General features: G+C 45.2%; 1 protein-coding gene across 2 annotated transcripts in view; it reads right to left on the reverse strand.

Moving 5' to 3' along the window:
• The window catches only part of cadm3 (cell adhesion molecule 3), a 95,939-nt gene that overhangs the window by 35,129 nt on the left and 39,106 nt on the right, over window positions 1-21,704 (reverse strand). For both annotated transcript variants that reach the window (XM_030114799.1, XM_030114800.1), the window contains exon 3: window positions 12,591-12,740. In XM_030114799.1, the coding sequence (XP_029970659.1) occupies window positions 12,591-12,740 (150 nt within the window). The remainder of the gene's footprint in view (window positions 1-12,590; window positions 12,741-21,704) is intronic.

Consider the following 21,704-nt stretch of genomic DNA (forward strand, 5'->3'; position numbering starts at 1 on the left):
TGTAGTTTCGCGGTGTGTTACGGTCACTATCTGTTTTTCTTTCTTATTGTTTGTCTTTCTCGGTGTTGAGCCACATCTGTGTCTGTTTGTCTCATCATCTCTTTGTCGCTCTTTCTGTCTCAATATTATCTCGCGGTCTCTCCATCTGTCTGTTTTTGTGTCCGTGGTTAATGCACTTTTGCACGCACACGCACGCACGCAGACACACACACACACAGGCGCGCGCGTGCGTGCACGAACACTTCCGTTCCTCTCCGTATTTTTTTCCGTTATTTCATCCAACACTACTTTATCTTCATGCCTTATCACTACACAAGGTCACTACATTTGTCTTCATGAGGTATCCTCTGTGTGTGTGTGTGTGTGTGTGTGTGTGTGAATGCATGCTTGGATACACGCCTTTGTGTGTGTGTGTGTGTGTCACACGGTTGCGCATTCTCTCTCTCTCTCACACACACACGAACACACACCCCTTGTCCATACCCTCTGGACTTTGCGCTCAGCTATCAGTCTCCTTAATTCTCGCCCCCCCCCCCATCTCTCCTCAATCCCCCCTTCTTGTTCTCCCTCGCCTTTCTCTCTTACAACTCACCCATTTCTAATCTTTTTGGTCTCCAGGCTCTTTCCCCAACACCCTGTCCTTTACTTTCTTCTTTCTTTTTTCATTATAAACGATGTATATTGCGCGTGAGGACAGGTGTGATGGATTCTCAAAAACAGTATGATATCTAGTTACGGAGGCGCATCGATTGGGCGGCCGTGAAAATTGTACATGTGCCATGTGCTGTTTAGTCTGACGCGGGCAACATAAATAGTCTGCCAATAGGTCACTCTCTGCTGTTTGGCTTTCAGTCCTGTGGCGAAACAATGTAATGAATATGATAGCTTGGATTTAAAGTGGATAAATAGGCGAGATGTGAGTCTGTGCTTCACACGCTGGAGGAAAATATACTCCGGTAGGTAACGCTCCTGTTCGGTTTCCCATAGAACTGACATTTGACTGACATTTGGACCCCCTCCAAGTGTTGGAAAGACATGAAACTCTGGAGATCTAAGCTCAGAGCCCATAACTCTGAACATGTGCAGACATTTTTAAACTTTTCAAACCAGCGGAATGTGGTTGCACGGAAATAATACCTCCACAGCTTGTCTTAAAAAGCAAATAACAACTCGCCATATTAAAATTAAGTAATTTGTTTGCATGGCAGGACTGTGTGATAAAAGCCGAGACTGGCGTTGGTCCCACATTGGGGTAAAAATGTGGTCCAAATAATTTCCTGATAGAATTATCAGCACAAAGAATGACAGAGTCTGACAGGAATTTTATTCTCCTGCATATCTGGCCTCCTGTTTCCTTTCAAAATTCCTGCAAACACCGGTAATTAAAATTCCCTGTAATGACGCATGAAGAGGCATGTTGTTCAGAAACCTCTCGTCTTCATGATGCATGCTTGGCAGGAAAACCACAGAACAGGTACGTTGTAGAAACCTTGCAACGTATACAGCTCTTAATTCCTTTGACAGATTCTGGGTCAGTTCTGCATGAATTCACCAAATGTTGCATAATAAGGTGTGTTCCTGTTTCCAACAAAACGAGGCTTTTGCTTTAGCTCCAGATCTCTTTTTTATGCTTCTGTCTGCGTTCTTCTGCATGGCAGAGTTAACTGGGAGGTCAAGGGGCTTCGCAGCTCAAAGAGTCATCTCCTAAAAGCACACACACAAAAAAAAAAAAAAACACTCCCTGTGGTAAAGTTGAAATAATTAAGTGTTTCGGAAACAGAACGTGAGTCTGCGGAGCCTGTTCTGGCTGCGGCAGCCTCATTTTCAGTGTGAGTGGGAGCCGTTCATCTGATCATTTTCTGTTTAAAAGTCTTATTGAAAAGACTGACGAAGCTCGCCGTGACAGGCGCTCTGCTCGCTGCGCTTCACTCAGTTAGACGCAGGAGCCGAGCTTTTTCCATTTGAATTTCAACAGTCGACACGAGCAGGGGTGTTTGTATGCTGCGTGGGAAATTCGGAGGATCTGTTGAGGAAACATGACTCGATATGATGAGAAAAAATAAAAAAATGCGGTCAAATGAAAGTTGTTTGTTAAATAAAAGACAATTCTCTGAAGGTGTTGAATACATTATTTCTGTTATTGGACCGGTAAAACAGTGCCACAATAACCTTGGTGTTGCTAGATCTAAACGGCTGCACGGTGGTGAAAACCAAGGATATCCTTGGTTGGAGTTGGAGTTTGGAGCCCTTATGTGAGTAGTCAAGATGTTTTTCCCTGCATCTGACTGTAAAAGTGCCCATCAGTGTGATTGAGGGTGTCAGCCGGTACCGGTGCACACCAGCTTCACCCGTTTTCAGCACGGACTGACTGCAGCAGCTCGTAACTCTCAAAGCGCACGGCGCATGATAAGAGGCTGGTGAAACGGATGGTTTCAATCTAAAAAAACGCCATCAAAAATTAACTCCAGGAAGTGGCTCCAGCGGGGAGAGACATCGACGTGAGCCGGGGAGCAGTCGGATCTCTCCAGGAGAGCGGCGGGGAATGATCAAGGTGAGTCAAGTGGAGACAAAGGAACTTCCAGAGAGAGAAATGCTTCGGCTCACACATCCTCCTCCCTCTGCTCTGCAGCTCTGTGTGTTCAATGTGAAAACACGAGCGGTTTCCAAATACTTTCTGGACACTGTTGAGCTGTGAAGTTTGCAAAACAAGTACAAGATCTGCTTATCAACGTACAAGACTTTGTGTGTGTGTGTGTGTGTGTGTGTGTGTGTGTGTCCAGACAGCGGTTCTTGTCTGCAGCTCAAACTGGAGACTCGATACTCCCCAAAGGTTCAACTGCTGATCTGGTCACAGCAGCTATTTTCGCCCGCTCGTCTTCCTCCTCCACCTCCTCGTCTTCCTCCTCCCTCAATCTTTCTCATGCTCTTTCAACTTCAAACATTCAGGAAGAGGGGGATTCTCTCACTACACACATACACACACACACACACACACACACACTGAGTGCACATACATATATTCCTTTTTTCATCCGCCTCCTGCCTCCTCACGCCTCTCCAACCAAGTTTCCACTCTGCCAAGAACTCTCTCAAATTCAAATTTGCTTTATTGGCACGATGGGGGGAGAAATCTGTGTTGCCGAAGAGAAGTACATCAGTTACAGACCAATATATTTATATTTCTGTCTCTGTCTCCCTCCCAGACTCTCCATCTATTCATCTCTCTCTTTAGCTCAACCTGAATCTGCCTTTCAACTTTGCCTCCTGCTTCGCTCTGTCAATTTTTTTTTCTGCCATCGATTCCATCTTCGTCTGTTTACCCCTCCCACTTTCTCTCTCTTTCTCTCTCTCTCTCTCTCTCTCTCTCACACACACACACACACTCTAATTTTGTCTAACATTTTATCTATGCATTTAGCTGACACGCAGACTGCCTCTCTCATTCTCTCTCTCTGCCTCTCTTGCTCTCCCACACATGTCGCCTCCATTCTCCCATCTGCTTCTGAATATTCTCTCCAGTTCGCTAATTATCCGTCCTTTCCGACAGCTGATCTGGGTTCAGTGACCGTAGGCTTCCCTTGATCATGCCGTCCCCACTGATCTGAGAGCGTCAATTGATCCGGGATCACTCCGCCGACTATGAAACGCTTGATAAACACACACCCCTGTCTGTTTCATCCTTCTTCCTCCCTTTTCAGACTCACTTGTCTCTCTCCCTCCCCGTGCCTTACCTTCCGACGGAATTAAAAACTAAATCATTTAAGAGGCGGCGGGCGCAAATGCATGCACAAATCAATGGAAAGCGGCAAACGGGGCGAGATGAACCAAACTTTGCCCAAGGTGGTGCAAATTGAAGCAAGGAGGCAATTCGTTCCACTTGGAACTTGAGAGAGAAACCGAGAGGGATGCTTCCCAACGGTGCATCCGCTTCGAGCAACATGCCAATGAAATCCTGCCGTGTAGTATTTACAGCAGTGAGAAACGTCCATTGGGGATGTCTGGCAAATAACACTGACCGATGACACATCCGAGCAAGTCAGATTACCTGCCGGAGACACCGCGCCCGCCGCCCGCTCGGCGCGGCGCAAGAGGATTAGAAAAGAACATACCGACAGCCAAAATGCTAAAGCGCAGAGTATTTCCTCATCTTCCTTTCACCTTCAAAGAAAAATAGCGTTAAGTGTTCCATTATCATAATGGCTGTCACTATCGGGTTGCTGCTTCCAACCGCGTTTGCTTGTCTGTGAGCCGTTACTGCTCGTTTTAATTCACAGGATCTGATACACGCAATGTGAAGTGAGAACTGAGTCCCCTCACGTCTTTTTACACACTCCAGTGTTTTAACAAGATTGACTCAGAATGACGAGGGGAAGATATATGGTGGAGCTCTGGATAGGACAGGGAGTTGTTGTGTTTTGTTTTTTTTTTCTGTGTGGAGTCACCATGTTCTCCCCGTGCATCTGTCTTTTCCCTATAGCTGACTGGAATTGGCAATTAGTTGCAAAAAGATTGAATAAAATACAGTATAAAATGCAGTTTATCCTCACTTCTGCAGGAGCTCAGTATGAAGAAACGGCGGCCTTTTCGGGGAAATGCACTTTACTTGTTTTCTCGCTGAAAGTTCGAGTCGGAAGATCGATGCCGCCCTCATCTGAGTGTGGTATCAATCTTCTCATCTAATTCTGCGCGAATAAAATGAAAAGCATATTTCTCAAATGTCACAGAGTTCCTCTAAGGCTCGGACTTTGAGGTCTGCTTGTTTATGGTTGAAGTCGGGGAGCAAAAACTGCAGAAGCGAAGGTAAACCACGCGGCGCTCTAATGATGTGCCGGCAAAAACAACAGATGAAGGAGGAGAAGACCTTCGCAATCCTGACTCTGCCATTATTTATAGCGCCTCACTCCAGTGTTTCCGCACAGACTCATAAAGGTCGGAGGTGCTAAAAAGTCAATTCATTGAACTTCAAATGGAAAAAAAAAAAAGCAAAAGCTTTTCTTTGCCATATTAAAGGCAGGAGAACAATTAGACTACTAGAACACTGTAAGTGTTTTGTTTATCGATCGTCACCTTCATCTCTTTGAGGGAAAAGAAAAAAAAGGCCAATTTCAGATTTTCACTGTATTAACTTTAAAATAAGCTTGTTTTTTTTTTTTTTTTTTTTTTCTGACTGTGAATTGTACGTCTCTCCAGTCTCCACATGGTTAAATATGTGATTATTTTAAGGGCATACTGGAATCAAAGAGAGCTGATCTCTCGTGCGTTGGATTCCAATAGTCTCTCAGTCCTGTGATCATTTTCATCAACGCATTCTCCTAAGAGCCTTTCCAGACACTGGTAAAACTTCCACTGATATGTTTTGGATCAATAGCTTTTCAGAAAATGTTAAAAAATAACAATAAAAAAAGAAACGCATGTGGAGTGCCCCTCCTGAGCAGTCGCCGTCAGTTTACTTCTTTTGTGGGCCTTCATTTAGGACGGCTCGTCGCTGTAAATTTCAAAAGTGCTTTTTGTGTTTGAGATGAAATGATTCACTAGATGCAGTCGTTCCCAGTAAAGTTGAAGCCTTCCTTCTCCGTTCCCTCCCATGAGGAAGGCGCCCTCCCATCCGCCCTGGTTTGTAAATCACCAGAGAGCCATTACCTTGTTAAATTGCACTGAGGCAGACGAGAGCCTGTCTGATGTCTGCCGATACGGAAGGAAAGCACACAACAAATAAATAAAATTATAGATGAACTCAGAGCAAGTGCTTGTTTCTTTTTTTTTTTTTCGTAGTCAGAAAAATATGTTTTTGCAAAACTTCACTGTTTGAAGGGTATTTTCGATTGTCGCCGTTCATTTACTGAGAGCAGATGAGGACAACCGTCTCCCGACTTTCACAGTGTGTCATGATAACCTGTATGTCGCGCTATCAACATCTGGAAACAAGACTTCTCAAACGCTCAAGTTCTGGAGTTCATACTCAACATTTTGAACGGGTTCGCTTCAAAAGATTTTATTTCTTAATCACGAGCAACAGACCAAAACAAATATCCCTATTAATCCTCATTTTTCTGGCTGAGAGTTAATCGCTGGCTAACAAGTAAATATAGTATCCCATTTGTTCTACTTTCATATAATCCTTTGGAGATAGGGGGAAAGTAATTTTCATATTTATGCAGCCATGCCATGCAAAATACATTTTTTAAACTCGTTTTATGAAACGGTTTGACGATATTGATTTTACCTTCTGTCGGGGTGAGAAAGTGCTGCAATCCCCCGCCTCTGATTGTGTCTCAGGTTTGTCCAAACAATTGTAAATTACATTTCACACTTGTTTGCCATTGCAGAGAGACTCCAGTACAGAACATTCGAGAGGCGACACGTCTTCATATCGAGGGAACTCAGACGCCGCCAGAGCGAAACTCGCCCAACTCATCTTCACATTCCCATCAGCCGACGGCGGGGGCCGCGTCTCAGGGGTTCGGCCGGCACGGGGAAGATTGATTCACGTGTTTATGGTCGCCATGATGCGGTGATTACGCCGCCCATATGTTTGCATTACCCAGGTAGCGTTAATGTCATTTAGCCAGATACGGCATGCTCCAGCTAATAAGTCGAGCGAAGCATCAAATGTGGAAAAGTGGATTATCATTTTATTAACTGGCCAGTTAACTGAAGAGTGGACTCAAACAGGATCTATATTTGGACGTGATTACATTAACCACCGGCCTAATGAACAATCCGCTGGCAGCAGCCACACTTGTTTTGGATTTTTATCTTCTCAGCTGTACAGTAATCCTCAATTAAAACCTGAACTTCCTGATATAGCTTCACTTTTATACTATTCTCTTATATCTTCCACTCATAGTTTTGAACGATAGATTTAATTTGTGGATTTTTAATCACATTCACATGTAATGTTAGGAGTATTCATATCCGCGCTTCATTTACTGGTTTGAAATATATTTCTTTACAAAAAATACTTGATCTCTAACATCTAACCGTTAACCGTAGACCTGAAGTTGGTTCCAGTTCCCACAGTGAATGAAATATAGATAGATAGATAGATAGATAGATAGATAGATAGATAGATAGATAGATAGATAGATAGATAGATAGATAGATAGGACACTGTCGCCACCACTTTCTTTGCAGTTTGCATGTTCTCCCTGTCAACTAATCCAGCTTCATCCCTCAATCTCTTAATCAGTGACTCTATCTTGCACGGAGGTGTGTGTGTGTGTGTGTGTGTGTGTGTGTGTGTGTGTGTGTGTGTGTGCGCGCGCCCTTTACAGGCTTAACCTGGATGAAGCAGTTAGAGAAGACGGATGGATTGAAGTTATGACGAGCAGATCAAATATGTAACGTACGCCCCTGCCTGCTTGTCTTGACATCGGTGTTTTTGTTTCCTCCACTCGTCTCGACTCCCTCCCGTCTGCGTTTCTCTCGCCGTCTCCAGGTAGCGTTAATGCGGGAACCCATCTGTTTTCGTGCTTTCCTGGCTGTCTAATCTCTTCTATTAGCAGCTCCGGGTCCTTTTTTTTTTTTTTTTTTTTTCCTCCCCTCATGCATCCATCCACTCCCACACGCTGCCTCCAGGGTATCTGTGCGTCCTTTAAAGGGTCTTAAAATAAATTATCTAGAATTAAAGACTTAAAATGAATTAAAATATTCTGCATTGGCAACAGTTATCAGATCATTTATTTTTGCCATGGAGTGACAGGTTCTTTTGGTTTCGGTGTTCATGCTAGAGTATTATAGGATGGGATTAGCAGCAAAAAGCCTGCGTTTTGGTCATTGTATCTGCTTTAATAAACACAATTGGGCTTTATGTCCCTTAACAATTAATTTCCTGTTTTGTGCTCCTCTCATTAGCTCTGCTCCATTGGAACCAGACTGGTCCCCTCCGTTTTGTTCCTTTGTTTTTTCTTTTTTCTTTGTTTAAAAAAACATTATTTTATTCAGCTTGAGAAAGATTCTTCAAAAGTACATATTCCAAATTCCCATCTTAGTGTCTGTGTCTCTCTGTAGTATCGCTTATCTGAGGAAAGCAAGGTTAAATTTAACTCATATCAATGGTTTTGGCTGCCTAATTAATAATAAAAGTGAGTTTGAGCTTTCAGAGGAGCACAGAGAAATGGATGGAATTGAAGTAACCCTGTGATTATGCTGGAAACATCAGCTTTTCATATATCGCAGCATGAGCGCAGGCCTTTCACCGTTTTTCACATTGCTTGCAAAAGAGAACTTTTTCTAATAAATTAAATCCAAGGACTCTTTGCCTATTTACTTCCTTGTATTCCCTTGTATCAGTTTTACAGATTCATTACTCTTTTCACAACACAACACCTCTGTTTCAAACTCCAGACTCACAACATCAATCTTTTCTACTTTTTCCTGCATTGTTAAATGTACTGACGTTCCCCAGTGATTTTCGTTTTTCTGGTTTTTAATTTACTTTTAAAAGGCTTTACCTCTTTCGATTCACGTCCTGTTTAAAGTGACATTTCAAGTGGAAATGCGTCGTTTTTATTGCAGGAAAAATTTTGAAACCGAAACCATTTACAACAGAAGAGATGCTGAAAATGATGCAGTTTACATTACGGGCCACTAGTGGCCAGTATTTTCAAAAAGTTGCGTTTCCGAGTGGCTTTGTGAAAACCAGGCACCCAGAATGCAACAAAAGTTTAGCATCTTCACTTGAAATTGCGTAAATGGGAACTAATTTTAAAGCGATCAATCACAATCCGGCGTGCTTTCTGTCCTGTTGGCTTTTCCTCTGCCTTCGCCATCACACATCCTCCCCTCTGCAGTGTGGCTGCCGTCACCGCGAGGAGCTGTCGCTCATCATTTCCTTCCTTTTCTTCCCTCTCTCTCCAGGCTGTGGGTCCATTCCTCACTCCTCCGGCTCTGAAGCCCGGAGCCTGCTGTGTTCCGCCAGAACACCACGGCGAGAAGTTCTGATTTCTCTCAGTCCCCATCACCTTTTTGTTCTCCCACTCTCTTCAATCAACTCTTTTTTTTTTTCTTTTTTTCACTTCCACTTTTCATTCCCGCTCTAGTATATCCTTCTTTCCCTCCTTCCTCTCATCCCCCTCCGTCTTGCTGTCTCAGCTCTGAAGCACACCGTCGGTGCTTTGCTGTTCCGGCCAACTGCATCGATGACTTGCCGCTCCGTCTCGATCTATCACTTCCAAAGTGGAGCACGGAGGAATTTCTCACTAAGTCTTTTCCCACAATCATGCCTCGGTTTTTAGAGCCGGCCATCCTTTTATTGAACCTCCTTCATATGTCTGATCTTCCTTTGCCTTTCACTTCTTGGCTCAACAGTTACTGTAAATTACCAAGCAAGAATTTATCGATCTTCTCCTTGCCAACTTAAAGAAGTTGAAGACTTTTGTAAGAATTGGCAAACTTCTGAAACTTCCGAAACAATCGTTTTATCAGAGTTTATGTACCCATAAAAAGCAGATTCTCCTCTGACTCTGCAGTTCCCTCCTGTTCGGAGCGGTTTGAGAGAGTTGCCTTGCAAGTCCTTTGATTTGTCTTTACAGCTCACAGGTGTGGGGAGGATTCTCACTCAGTTTTTTTTTTTTTTTTTCCCTCTACATGAAGAAAATTCAAAATGCAGCCTTGAGCTGAAGGGACAGGACGGGATCTTCATGTTTCCTTCCTCCTCTTTCCATCGGGTGCGCTTTCAACAGCTGACACGGTCGAGGAGATTAATTCTGCGCTACCCTCAACATCTGCCGTGCACACTGGACCACTGCAACGGGGAGCTTCTCCTGCCTCTCGCCTCCACCTCCCGCCTCTCATATGTTCTTCCTGTTCCCCCACCTCCCGTTTCTCCTCTCTCTCTTCAGTACTCTTCTCAATTTCCTCTAAAGTAGAGGTCGGCCTTTAAGTGTTGCATCATTGCAGAGAGGAGCCTCGCTTTGTGTTTCCTTTCCCTCCGCTGTGGTTGAAGCTCCATGTGGAGTAAAGACTTGCTCGTCGCTCACTTCTTTCCCTGCCTCCCTCCCTCCCTCATCCCCTCTCGCCTTTTTGTGTTTTCCAAATTGTCTGTTGCAAAAAAAAAAAAAAGAAGCGTTGGCCCTCAGCGAAATGAGAACTTCTCAGCCCTGATCCATCTTCTCTCTCGCCATTCTCTCTGGATTGTTTGACTTCTGCTCTGAGAGTCGACAGCGTGTTGGTGCAGAAGGGAGTCTCACTCCTCTTTCTGTCTCCCTCCTCACCCCTTGTTCCTAATTGCCTCACTTTGCCCTCTCTCCCTCCCTCCATCTGCACCACTCTTTTCGCTCCCAAGTACCAAGTCTGTTGTGTCATGGTGGATCAGCGGCGAGTGAGACTACAGAAAGTTAGACATCAAGTTTACTTATCTGCTGCTAAAATAGAATAGAATAGAATAGAACAGGAGAAGTTGCTTTTTTTTTTATCTTTTTTTCTCCACTGAGCCGAAGAACCTGACTTCTGAAAGAGTACATTAAATTTTTTTGGGCCACATTATGTTTTGTGGCTTCAAATTACTCTTTGACGGCTACTTCGTTGCCACAAAATACTATAACGCGGTGACAAATTACTATTTGATTACTACTTCAAATTGACAAAATAATGTAATGTGGCCTCAAAATTGCTATTTCGAGGCCATAAAATAGAATTTTGGCTGCCATCTATCCATCTATCCATCTATCTATCTATCTATCTATCTATCTATCTATCTATCTGTCTGTCTCCAGTCCTCACGCTGGCTGCTGTGCACAGTCCTTTTTAGTGCTGACAGTGTTTTGAACCCTGGGTTTGAGCCAACACACTCATCCCTAATCATTAGAACTGAAAGTCTGTATTTATAATGCCAGTCCTTATTTACAAGTGTGTCTCTTTTCTGCCACTTGTGCCTCTCACCTCCTTTTTTTTTTTTTTTTTTGGCCCCCTCTTTTCAAATCCAGGGTGCATCACGGAGTGAGAAGTCACTCTTTTCAGAATATCATAAAAAGCCTGCCTGGCTCACCATCTAGTCAGGCCATCAAAAGACACACCCCGAGTTATGAAAACCTAAAAACAGATTCTCTCTCTCAAAAAAAAAAAAAAAAAGAAAAAAAGAAAAAGTGGATACAGTAAAGCTCATTAAGCTGGGCGGCTTGTTTATTTCCCCATTTATTTATTTTTTTTATTTTTTTTTTTTCCGTGCACTTCTGGAACACTTTTGGAGCTCTGCAATATAACACTAGCATGCTGAGTGCTATCTCGGTCTCCTGATGCCTTTTTTTTTCTGGCCTTCTTTTTCTCTTGAACAAAGCTTTTGACCCAAAGTGGTGCTCATTATCAAAGCCTTGTTCGACAGCACTGCACCAGCCAGCATCTCTATCTGCAAATAAAGCTCCTCAAAACAATACTCATATATTATGCTTCAGCAAAAGTACGCTGGCAGCATTACGCCTCTTAAGGCCGTTTACCTTGAGAGACGCGTTTTCAGGCAGATCAGATAGCTGGTGTAAATGCACCAGAGACACTAGAGGAATCCTGTTATTAAATTCACTTCCGCGAGTTGTTTGAGGACAATCCATCAGAATGCAGACAAAATCTGGACGCAGCTCAGAGACAAAGGCATCACTTCTTCGCTGCAGAGTGGCCTCACGGTGCCTGTTCATGATGATAACCGCGGCTAAAGTGAACATTAACATCACCGTCCACGACTTTTGACCCAGAACAGGGTGCAACAGTGATGTTGATCTGATCCCTGGAGAGATCGGCCTCCGAATCTCTCACCCATCTGTCTGAAACCCTGCTGACGTGACAACGTTTCCAAGTGAAAAGGCGAAACTTTCTGGGGCTCTACAAGCTGGACCTTTTAGAAAACGCCCTGACTGAGTCATCGTGTAAGCAGGGAAAAACACAACTTTCTGAAAAACGCTCGGGTTTCGTCTCTGTGCATCTATCTAAATGTGTTCACTGCAGGGTCTCCACATCCAACCCAAGACCCGTCAGTCTTTTCTGTAAGCGCTACATGATCTCAGTGAATGAATATGAATGAATGAAACTCTCTTGAGAAATGCATTCACATCTTTGCTGCTTAGCTAATTACTGTGACCAGTGTATGCCATTCTTATTTTGTTTCTTCTCCTTTTCAGTCTTGCCTACTTTTATAACTGCAGAAAGAAAAAAAACTGTGAAATACTCTCTCGAACACATCAAATCTTGAGCAGCCCAGGTTAATGGCTGGGTTTGTGTATTTTCTTTTACATTCTCACTGTGAACCCTTCACATCTCTTCTATGCTTCCTACTTAACGTCTTCTTTTATGACATAAATAAATCACTCTCATCCTTCCACTAATTATAAAGCAGTGTTTTTATTGCTTAAAGTTGAGGAAAAACTGTTTCATGGTTGCCGGAGAATTGTGTTTACAACAGCCAGCTCCCTCCTCTTTATGGTGCCTCTGTGGCGCAGGAATTGGCAGTATGTTTCCAGCGAAGTTCATTGAGAAAGCATTTATGCACTTTCCAAATCATATTTGGCAAAGACCACCGGCAGCTTCAGAACACAGCTTGTGGCAGATCTTCCTTTTCATGCTTTGAAAGTTTCTGTCATTTCCTGTTCCTGCCTCCCGCTTACCTCTCTTCTCTCCGAAGTACAGGGTCTGCTGCGCCGTGTTGGACCACTGCAGCGAGGAGTTGTCGCTCTCCCTCACCCGGCAGGTCAGCGTCACCGTGCCGCCCGCCGACACCACCTCATCCGAGGTTTCTGGCTGTAAGGGGTCATCGTCTGCGTAAAGGCAAAGAGATGAGAGAGGGGCGCAATTTAACAAGACGCACAGAGGCAGCCGAGACAAGTTCAAGAGAAGCCGCAGCCGTATGAAAACACGGGCAGAAACAGTCGCGCACACCAACACACAAATCAGATAAACCCACAAAATGCATTACTCGCCTCGGTCTCCTTCTTTCTCCCTATCTGCCCCCGCCCAGCTCTTTCTCTGCTTGTCAGATTATCTATATATCTCTATCTGTCTTTCTGAAAGCACAGACACACTGCGAGCGCGCGCGGACGTGCTGTCAGTGGGACAAAAAAAAAAAAAAAAAAAAAGCAGACAAATGGCTATCTGGCCGCATGTCTGCGAGGCCAATGTAAGAGCAATGAGTCAGTAGCAGGCTGGCATCCATAGACCTGAGGGACCAGCAGAGATGAAGAGACAGTGGCTTACGACGGGTCAAAGCAACAACAAGAGCACTGTCTCATACCTCTAATGGCGGCGCGGCCCTCTTTTGTCAATATCTGTGTCAGTTTTTAACGTCATGCATATGTATTGCCTGGTACAGAACAAGCTCAAACGGGACAGGCATTATGGAAATGAGCGGGTCAGAGGGAAAGAGAACGAGAATACAAATGACCCGGCATAATGAAGGGAATCGAAAAGGCTGTTGCTGGAACCGGAATACCACAAAAAATCACTGAAGAGTGAACTGTCTGGGTGTGTAACAGTATTCAAATTAGCTGAAATTATGGTATTTAACAGTGCTCCCTTGATAACGGGTGATGGTGCAGGCTAATTCGGCTCTGCATTCACTGAGGGTGTCAAACCAGTTTGTGATTCCGAACAAGAGATGTACACTAAAATATGCAGCCCCTCGTTATGATAAGTGGCAACGTGGACGCTGTGTTACTTTTTTTTTTTGCCGTGATGAGTTACCACGGCCTGGAGTGCACCCAACCGTGCGTTGTGCTCACTCTGCGCTCACTTCCAAACGTGTCAGTGCTCACTCAACCTAATCTCAAGAAAAACAAAAATATAGCATAATTGACGACAAGAGCGAGCCAAAAGAGGGAACATCTCTTAAGAAGATATGCCTCAAAGCAGTCCCCTCACCCCTGAAAATACGGCATGTATAAATAGTTTAATTGGAACCAAATTGTCAAGCGGGAGACAGGTTTATATTCGGTGTGGTGCGTTATCACATCCTTGCACCGGCGGTGGAATTGATAGGGGTTTTTTTTTTCTCTCTCTCTCTCTCTTCCTGCTGGAAGAACATCTGCTTAAGTGCGCTTCAGCGAAACTCCCATCAACACATGCGAGCAGGAGGGGGGGGGGGGGGGGGCGAGACGACGGGAGGATGCAGAGGAAGCGGCGAGCAAACTAACTGCGTGTAGCATCAAAAACTCACATTTGCAGTACATGAGCTGAGAGGATCGGGTGGGGAACTGTGGGCCTCGGATTTCTTTTTGCAATTTTAAAGCCGGACAGCCGGTTCAGAAACTAACTCAGAAAGCATCAGGAAAAAAATCTTTTCGGTTTGCCTTTGGGCTATGAGGATTCAGTGCGATAACAGCTCTTAAAGATACAGCCGGTGTTCGCCGGTCGGACTTGAAACACACGCTGAGGCTTCCACAGCCCGTCCTGTCAGGAGCTCGCTTCCCCTGATCTCTGCTGTTCTACTTCAGCTCTAACCTTGTGGTTAGTTCATCTAAGCACCGTGATGGCTCAGGGCAGAATGTGCGGTCAAGTTCACCGCGGATTAGCGTGTCCTTTAATAGCATCTTGCGCTAATTCTTGTGGCTGATCGCAAGAGCTCCTCCACTTGGCTTGAACGCGTTGGGAAAATTGGCTGTCCCAGTACATCACTCATCAAGAAAACCACAATGAGCCCCGACAAGTTAGCCAAACTTAGTCTGAGCCTTTGGCTGCCGCAGAGCGCTGGCATTTCTGACCTGGAACAATCTGTGTGAGACGCTCCGTGTCACATTTGTTCTGGTGGAACAATACCGGTGCTCAATTACAACCTCTTCAGGGAGACAAAAAATGTTTCAATAAAAGCAGCTGAAATGTAGGAAGTGCAGAGATTTATCCTTTTGTGACTAACTAAAATCCAAACACAGCTTTTATAAAACTGAATCAGAGTTGAAGAACATGCAGACTCCTCACAGGAAGGCCTCCCCACCTCTCGGGCTTGAAAAAAAAAAAGAAGCTATTTTTGCTATAACTGTTTTTCTTTTTCCACTATCATTTGGTCAGATTTGTTTAAACTTTACACTGCATGAAATATTCAAACCCACATTGATCTTTCTTTTTCATGACTTCAGGATCACATCCAGTGAGAATATTCCCCATGAATTCGCTATCGTCTCATGTATGTTTCTTCAAAATTCAGCATGAAACTCGAGGAGTCAGTCCTTGAAAACTCTTCAGTCTAAAATTGGAAACGGCTGAGATTAAATGTCTTGTGGGCTCAACTAACCTTGCTCTTGTAAGAAATAATGATCCGTCGTCGTTCCCCCGGAGACAAAGAGGATAAATTCCATAAACGTAGCAGTCCTTGTCATTTCACACATTTGTTTTTCTTTTGGTTATCTGGTCATTGCTGGGTCTTTTATTTTCATTTACGATTATTGATCTGGGACGCTGGTTTGTTAAATGTGAGCGAAGCGGGAGGGAATGGGGAAGATTGCCGATTCGATCCATGGAAGGACGGAGGGGATTTGGAGGCAGTGCTCGTAGAGTGTTCATTAACACTGCCGCGGTGTCCTCGAGCAAGGCAGCGAAGTTCCCGCTGGTCGGACTGAGGTTTGAGTTGGTAGCGCGAACTTTCCGCATCAATTACTGCGAGCTAATAAACAAAGGTTAATCTGCCTCTTATGGACCATAAGGCCTACAATGCTTTAATGATGATTAAATAGCTCTCTGCATTTTAAATGCAAAGCTCCACTAATGCATACAAATTATTCAATGTTGTACAGTATATGAGCGTGGCAACTTTGTTAGCACTATCGGTCAAATATTAATTACAGATAAGTTTGCCTTAATTAAGTTGGTGCACGGTGTGAGTAGAATTCAAGTGCACGAGGAAAATGCTGTTTACTGTTGAAGAAGTCGGGGTCACACACTGACGGTGTGGCTCACAGAGTGAGGGTTCGAGTCCGGGAGTGGAGGCCTTTCCGTGAAGAGTTTGCATGTTCTTAAAGGTTGCCTTCGGGGTAAATTAGTGGCTCTAAACTGTCAGTGTGTCTGTGTTCGCCCTGTCGTCGACTGGCGGCCTGCTCTCCCCCGACGGTCAGCCGGAATCAGTCCCAGCTGGAGAGGACGGAGGACGGATGGAGCCGGATATGAGTAGTAATTGTGGCGATGAACTTATTTGGTTGTGAAAACTACGATGGATTCTGCGGCGGACCCGACCCGCCTGCCGGTTGAAGCGGGTTCATAACAGTGTGTTGGAGTCCCGTACGACCCCATTAAGCCGCAGATACAGATGCAGCTGCTCTTCTTATCTTTGAAGCTCCTTCAGAGTTAACGGGTGAAAAAAAAAAAAAAAAAAAAAAGTTCATCCAGAGTTTAAACGGTTAAGTCGGGCTAAACACCCCAGCTGCAAAAAAAAAAAAGAAAAAAAAAAAAAAAAGAAAGACAAGGAGACCTATCTATCCTTAGCAGACGTTAAGTTAAACACTGAGGCTTGTTCTTCTTACTTCCCTCAGTGCATCCACCCCTTACTCCCCCTCCACCACCCAACCCCCTCGAGCTGTAAGCCCGAGGAAGACACGGGTATTTAAAGTAACACAATTTACACTTTCACCAGCCGGCAACAAGGTGAGAGAACACAGAGGTAGAAGGCTGACTTGGGTATCAAGTCGAGGGAGGGAAGAAGACGGAGGGGGAGAGAGAGAGAGAGAGAGAGAGGGAGTGGAAAGATGGATGGCTGGGAGCATGTGAAAAGGGTGGGTGACAAAACGAGTTGGGAGACTGCGTGTGCGAAAACCGGGAGGGAGGGAGGGAGAGAAGCCAGTGAGACAACAGAGGAAGTGTGATGATGAGCCTGAGGGGCTCTCCAATGATGAAAAAGAGAAGAGGACGGGTAGATGAAGGAATATTTACAGTTTTTTGTATTCTTATTTTGGGTAAAATACTCCAATTGTTTTGTTCAGATCCATAGATGAGTTATGAGAGCCAAACGCCAGATTCTACGAGCGCCCAATAATTTGGACAGAAATTCCGCGCGCATTGGCCAAGCCAAGCTTTCCTCCGTGTTCTGGTGGAGCAGCAATGACTAATCAATCAATCACTTGGTTATTAAACAGGAAATTATGCAGCAATTACTGCGATAAACAAACATTTGCTATGTTGAGCTTCGCAACGAAACTTATTATGTTCAAACTTTATGTACTGATGAACTTGTGCGTGTTTCGAACAGCTTCTCTGGCCTCTGGAGATAGTTTGCAAATATACAACTTTAATTTGTTTAAAAGTGGAACATAAGTACAACAAATAGCTGACCACGTTCGCATTGTGAGAGTTCTCTTTAATCAAGGTGACTTGTGGGAAAAGGGCTTTAGATGGAACTTTTGGCTTTAAGTGGGGCAGTTTTTCCACCGAGCGGACAACAAAGGTGATGTGTGGGGGCTTATCAAAGTCTCAATACATCCACTTAGTGACACTTAATCTTGTCTTTACAGTGCAGTGAGGGAGCCACAGTTTGTCCCTCTGTGGTCAAAACGGGTGAAATCAGGCATTTACTAGTGGGTGGTCATATCTGGAGAATCGGTGGAAAAGTTCTGGTTGGATAAATAAACTCCTCCTTTAAACAACAGTGTAGATAAGTGCAGTTCACACTGGGCACTCAGATATAATAGTAATCAGTGTTTTCATTCCACCCTCAATAAACGATCCCTTTATTAAAAAAACAAACGAAAAAGAAGAATCAGTTTCCTCTCCGTTCTCGCTGGTTCTCTCTCTAAGAAGAGCCGACAGTGAAGAATTCAACCCACCTTGGCTATGCTCGCCGCTCACCCTCTTTTTCCCGCTTCCTCCATCTGTCTCCCTCCATCTTTTCCCCCTCCTTCCCTCCATCTGCCCCGACGTCCTCCTTGGTTTCTTCTCGTCCTCCCTCACCTCTTCGCCCTTCTGTCGAGCCTCCTCCCCCTCCTCCTGTATTCCTGATCCAGTCGTTCACTCCTCGCCATCCCTAATTCCTTCTTTCCCTCCTTATTTTTTGTTCTCCCAGGGCGGATGCTGCTAATTAACTCAGGTTAATGAACTTTATTTACTGCTGTGCATGTGTGTGTGTGTGTGTGTGTGTGTGTCTTCATGTGCTGGGCTGACGCTGCACACGCCGCAAGTATTTGATAAGATTTGGATCCGCATACTTGTGCATGTGTGGTATGTATATATGTAGGCCAGTGGGAGTGTGTAGGTGTCGCCTTGTAAGAAGTAATTATCCACATGTCTCTGCATCCGTATGTGTGTGAGCCTCCGCAATCTTATTATCGGTGCTGGTGCGGAATTGTTTGCATGTAAGTGTACGTTCGTGCTCAAGTGTAGTTGCATTTGTTTTCTTTAAAGAAGGAATTTATCTGTTTGTGCGCAACTGTGTGGGTTGAAGTGTGTGTATCTGTGTGATTTATGGGATGGTTTTTATCTGCATGTTGTGGCGGCTGGGGAGGAGGGCGGCGGCGGCGGCGGCGGCGGCGTGCGCGTGTCCACGCTCCGCTGTAGCTAGGCAGGGCGCAGGGCCACGGTGTGTGACAGGCACGGTCATGTGTCACGGAGCTGCCGATGCCGTACGCGTCTGATGGGAAACTCAGCCAACGGTGTGCGGTTTGATATGGCTCGGTATGATACAGGCCATTAACCCAACACGGAGGCATCCGCCGGCAACGCGCTGCAAGAATGCCGACCCGCCCCGCCTCCACCCCCACCCCCCCCCCACCCTGACCCCACCCGCTGAATTGCACACAGGAGCATGCTCCAATAGCACATACACACCGCAGGACACACACATTTGTCCTGCACAAACAACACCTGCTCCAACAGCATCTCATAAATACATTGAAATGGGCTTAAAATATATATCTAATCCACTTGGACACAGAAGTCAAACATGCAAACATATGCATGCGCGCTTTCTCGCAAAGCACACAGAGGACACATTCAGCAAGATGTATACGTGCACACACACACACATGCACCGCACACACCCTGACACATACAGAGCAGCCTCCCCCACACCATCTATCTATGCCCAGCTGTCCCCCCTACTACCACCCATCCCCCTGGGTGTGTGCATGTGTGTGTGTGTGTGTATGTGTGCGTGGGAGTATGTGCTTGTGCCCTTCTGCCCACCTCTACATCTACAGGCTTCCCTCTCCCCCACTCTCTTGCTCGTTTTATCATTTTTTTTTTTTATCGTTTGTTATCCTCCCAGGATGAGAAAAGATTAACGTTCCAATCACACAAGACATTTCAAAAAATGTCCCCATTAACCAAGCAAAAACATGTGTGATGTTTCATGATTTGTTTTTGTTTGTTTGTTTGTTTTAAGTGGCAGAACCCTTCCTTTTCACTTTCAGACAAACATTTCTCCAGCTTGTCAAAGCGCGGCTGCAGCCAAAGGTTTTGTTTTCTGCTCGATTTTCCAGATTCGCGGCTCTTAATAAAGGACAGGTTGTTGCCATTCACATTCTGCTGTCCTGCCATTTGGGGCGCGCAGAACAAACCGCTTATAATCTACAGGGGTCAGCGGGTGGGCAGGGAAGTGCAGAGGTGGAGGGTGGGGTGCTGCTCGGGATTGGATTTGGGATTTACGCACCCCCCACCTGCCAACTTAGAGCAAACAAACTCTTTAGCCTGTAGTTTTTACTCCAGCCCGCCTTTTTTTTTTTTTTTTTTTTTTTTTTTTTATAAAGACGGAGGGTGTGCGAGGGATTATGGGAGCTCAAAACAAGCCCCCCCGCCCTCAATCCACACCCTCTCACGTCGAGTACCTCTCAAACGACCACCAGCACCCTGCCGCCCCGCCCCTCAACTGCTGCCTGTCAAACATAGTTAGCTCAGAGCTCAGACAATCCCCCTCCCAGTCGTCATCCTCCACAAACTGGACCCCCTCGACCCATACACACACGCACGCACGCACACACACACACACACACACACACACGCACACACAGACACCCACAGCTCAGCAGAGTGTCTGCAGCAGCAGTGAGGCGCCAAGCCGGCCGCCCCACCCTGCCACTAGAACTGCACTTTGAGAAAGAAAGCTGAGCTCGGAGGGAGAGAGAGAGAGAGAGAGAGAGAGCAAGAAGAGAGAGAGAGAGAGGGAGCGAGAGAGAGAGCTTGCAGAAAAGGCCAGCAGCATCACTGCTGACAAAAGAAAAAAGAATAATGATTTGCCAGGAAGAGGAAAAATAGAGAGAGTCAGGGAGATGCGTGAGGGAAAGATAGAAGGAAGGCACAGGCGGAAAGACAGAGGGAAAGAGAGCGAACGACGGAGAAGGGAGAGAGTGAGAGGTGAGCGAAGGACATGGCAGAAATAAGCATATATAGATAGATGGGAGCAATGAGGGGAGATGACAGGGTGACTTAGAAAAGGGGGCAAAAAAATGGAAATAGCGAAAAAAAAAAAAAGAAAGCAAGAAAAAACAATGAGAGTGGGATGGAGGGAAGTAGAGCAAAGCAGAAAGGCAGAAAGTGAGTGAAGAGACAGAGAGGGGGCAAGATGAAAAAAAAAAAAAGAAAAAGAAACCAGACAAGATGCTGACATAAGAGCTGAAGTGGAGAGAAGGAAAAACAATGAGAGCTGACTTAAGGACAGGTTCAGATGCTTTTCAATACATCCTAATAAAATGCATGGCTGTAGCCCCTTGTAATCATTCTCCCTCTTCATACTTCCCTGAAGTGGTGTTTTTCTAAGGTGTTCTAGTGTCTAAGTGATTGGAGGAACGGTCTTCCATCCCTATTTTTAAGTCGGGCTTGTTGCTGAAAAGCTTCAGGAGTCTGAGTTTGTCAGAGTTTACAGCCTCTTTATGGTGTGATGTTCTTTTTCCTGGACAGTGTTTGCTTGTTGAGCCACAACAGAAGGATACTTGTGGGTAGTCATCAAAGGGAGCAGCTGCTTCAGGGCCTGCGACACCCAAAAGCCTCACATTCACTGCATGTCCGATAGTTTGTGAAGGGCAAAGTTCTTGTCATAACTTTGCACCAGTGATGTGTGATATATGCTCAGGCAGGTGCTGCAGAGCCTTGTAACCTTGGTCCTACATGTCCGCTGCACAATCCCAACATGCTCAATATCACGGTTCAGACATTTCCTCCGTTTTGTAAAGCTGTCAGACCTTAAATGAGGAATGGACTCCTCCTTTATGCTTCTATTGACCGTACAGGCTCATTACTCAACACACTGCATGTGTGTCCAAAGAATTTCTGTAGAAACTTTATGAATTTCTTAAAAGTTTATCCACAAAATGTCAAGCTCCACTGATTTTGTGGTTCTGTCCATGACAGGATGTACTGATACGCTGGGACGATAATGATCTGCTCCATGTAGGAGCTGGATGTGTGGTTTAGTAAGCCGACCGTCACGGCGGTGCGGAGAGAGTGAGAAAATGATCGCGGTCTGTTGGTGATCGCATGACCGTGACATCGGTCATCCTGACTCACGGTGCCACAATGACAGACGTGATCTGTGAGTGAGTAGCTGCCTTTATGAAGCGCCGTTCTGCTGATTCAGCAGCCCTGATCGCAGTGATCAGAAACTAATGGTGATGGCCGCCATGTCAGGTGCGTGCATACCATCAGGAGCACCTTGAGCTCCGTGTCTCCACAAAGGAGGCTTGGTGAGGGTGAGATGGGGGACTAGATCGCCAGCCTCAGGACTGGAAAACAATCAACTCCACCAGCTGAGCAATAATCACCAGCCGACAGGTGTGCATGGAGGTGACTGGACCTGCAAAACATCTGAATTTAAGCGA

Source organism: Salarias fasciatus, chromosome 18 (genome assembly GCF_902148845.1).
Source record: "Salarias fasciatus chromosome 18, fSalaFa1.1, whole genome shotgun sequence".
Classification (NCBI taxonomy): Eukaryota; Metazoa; Chordata; class Actinopteri; order Blenniiformes; family Blenniidae; genus Salarias; species Salarias fasciatus.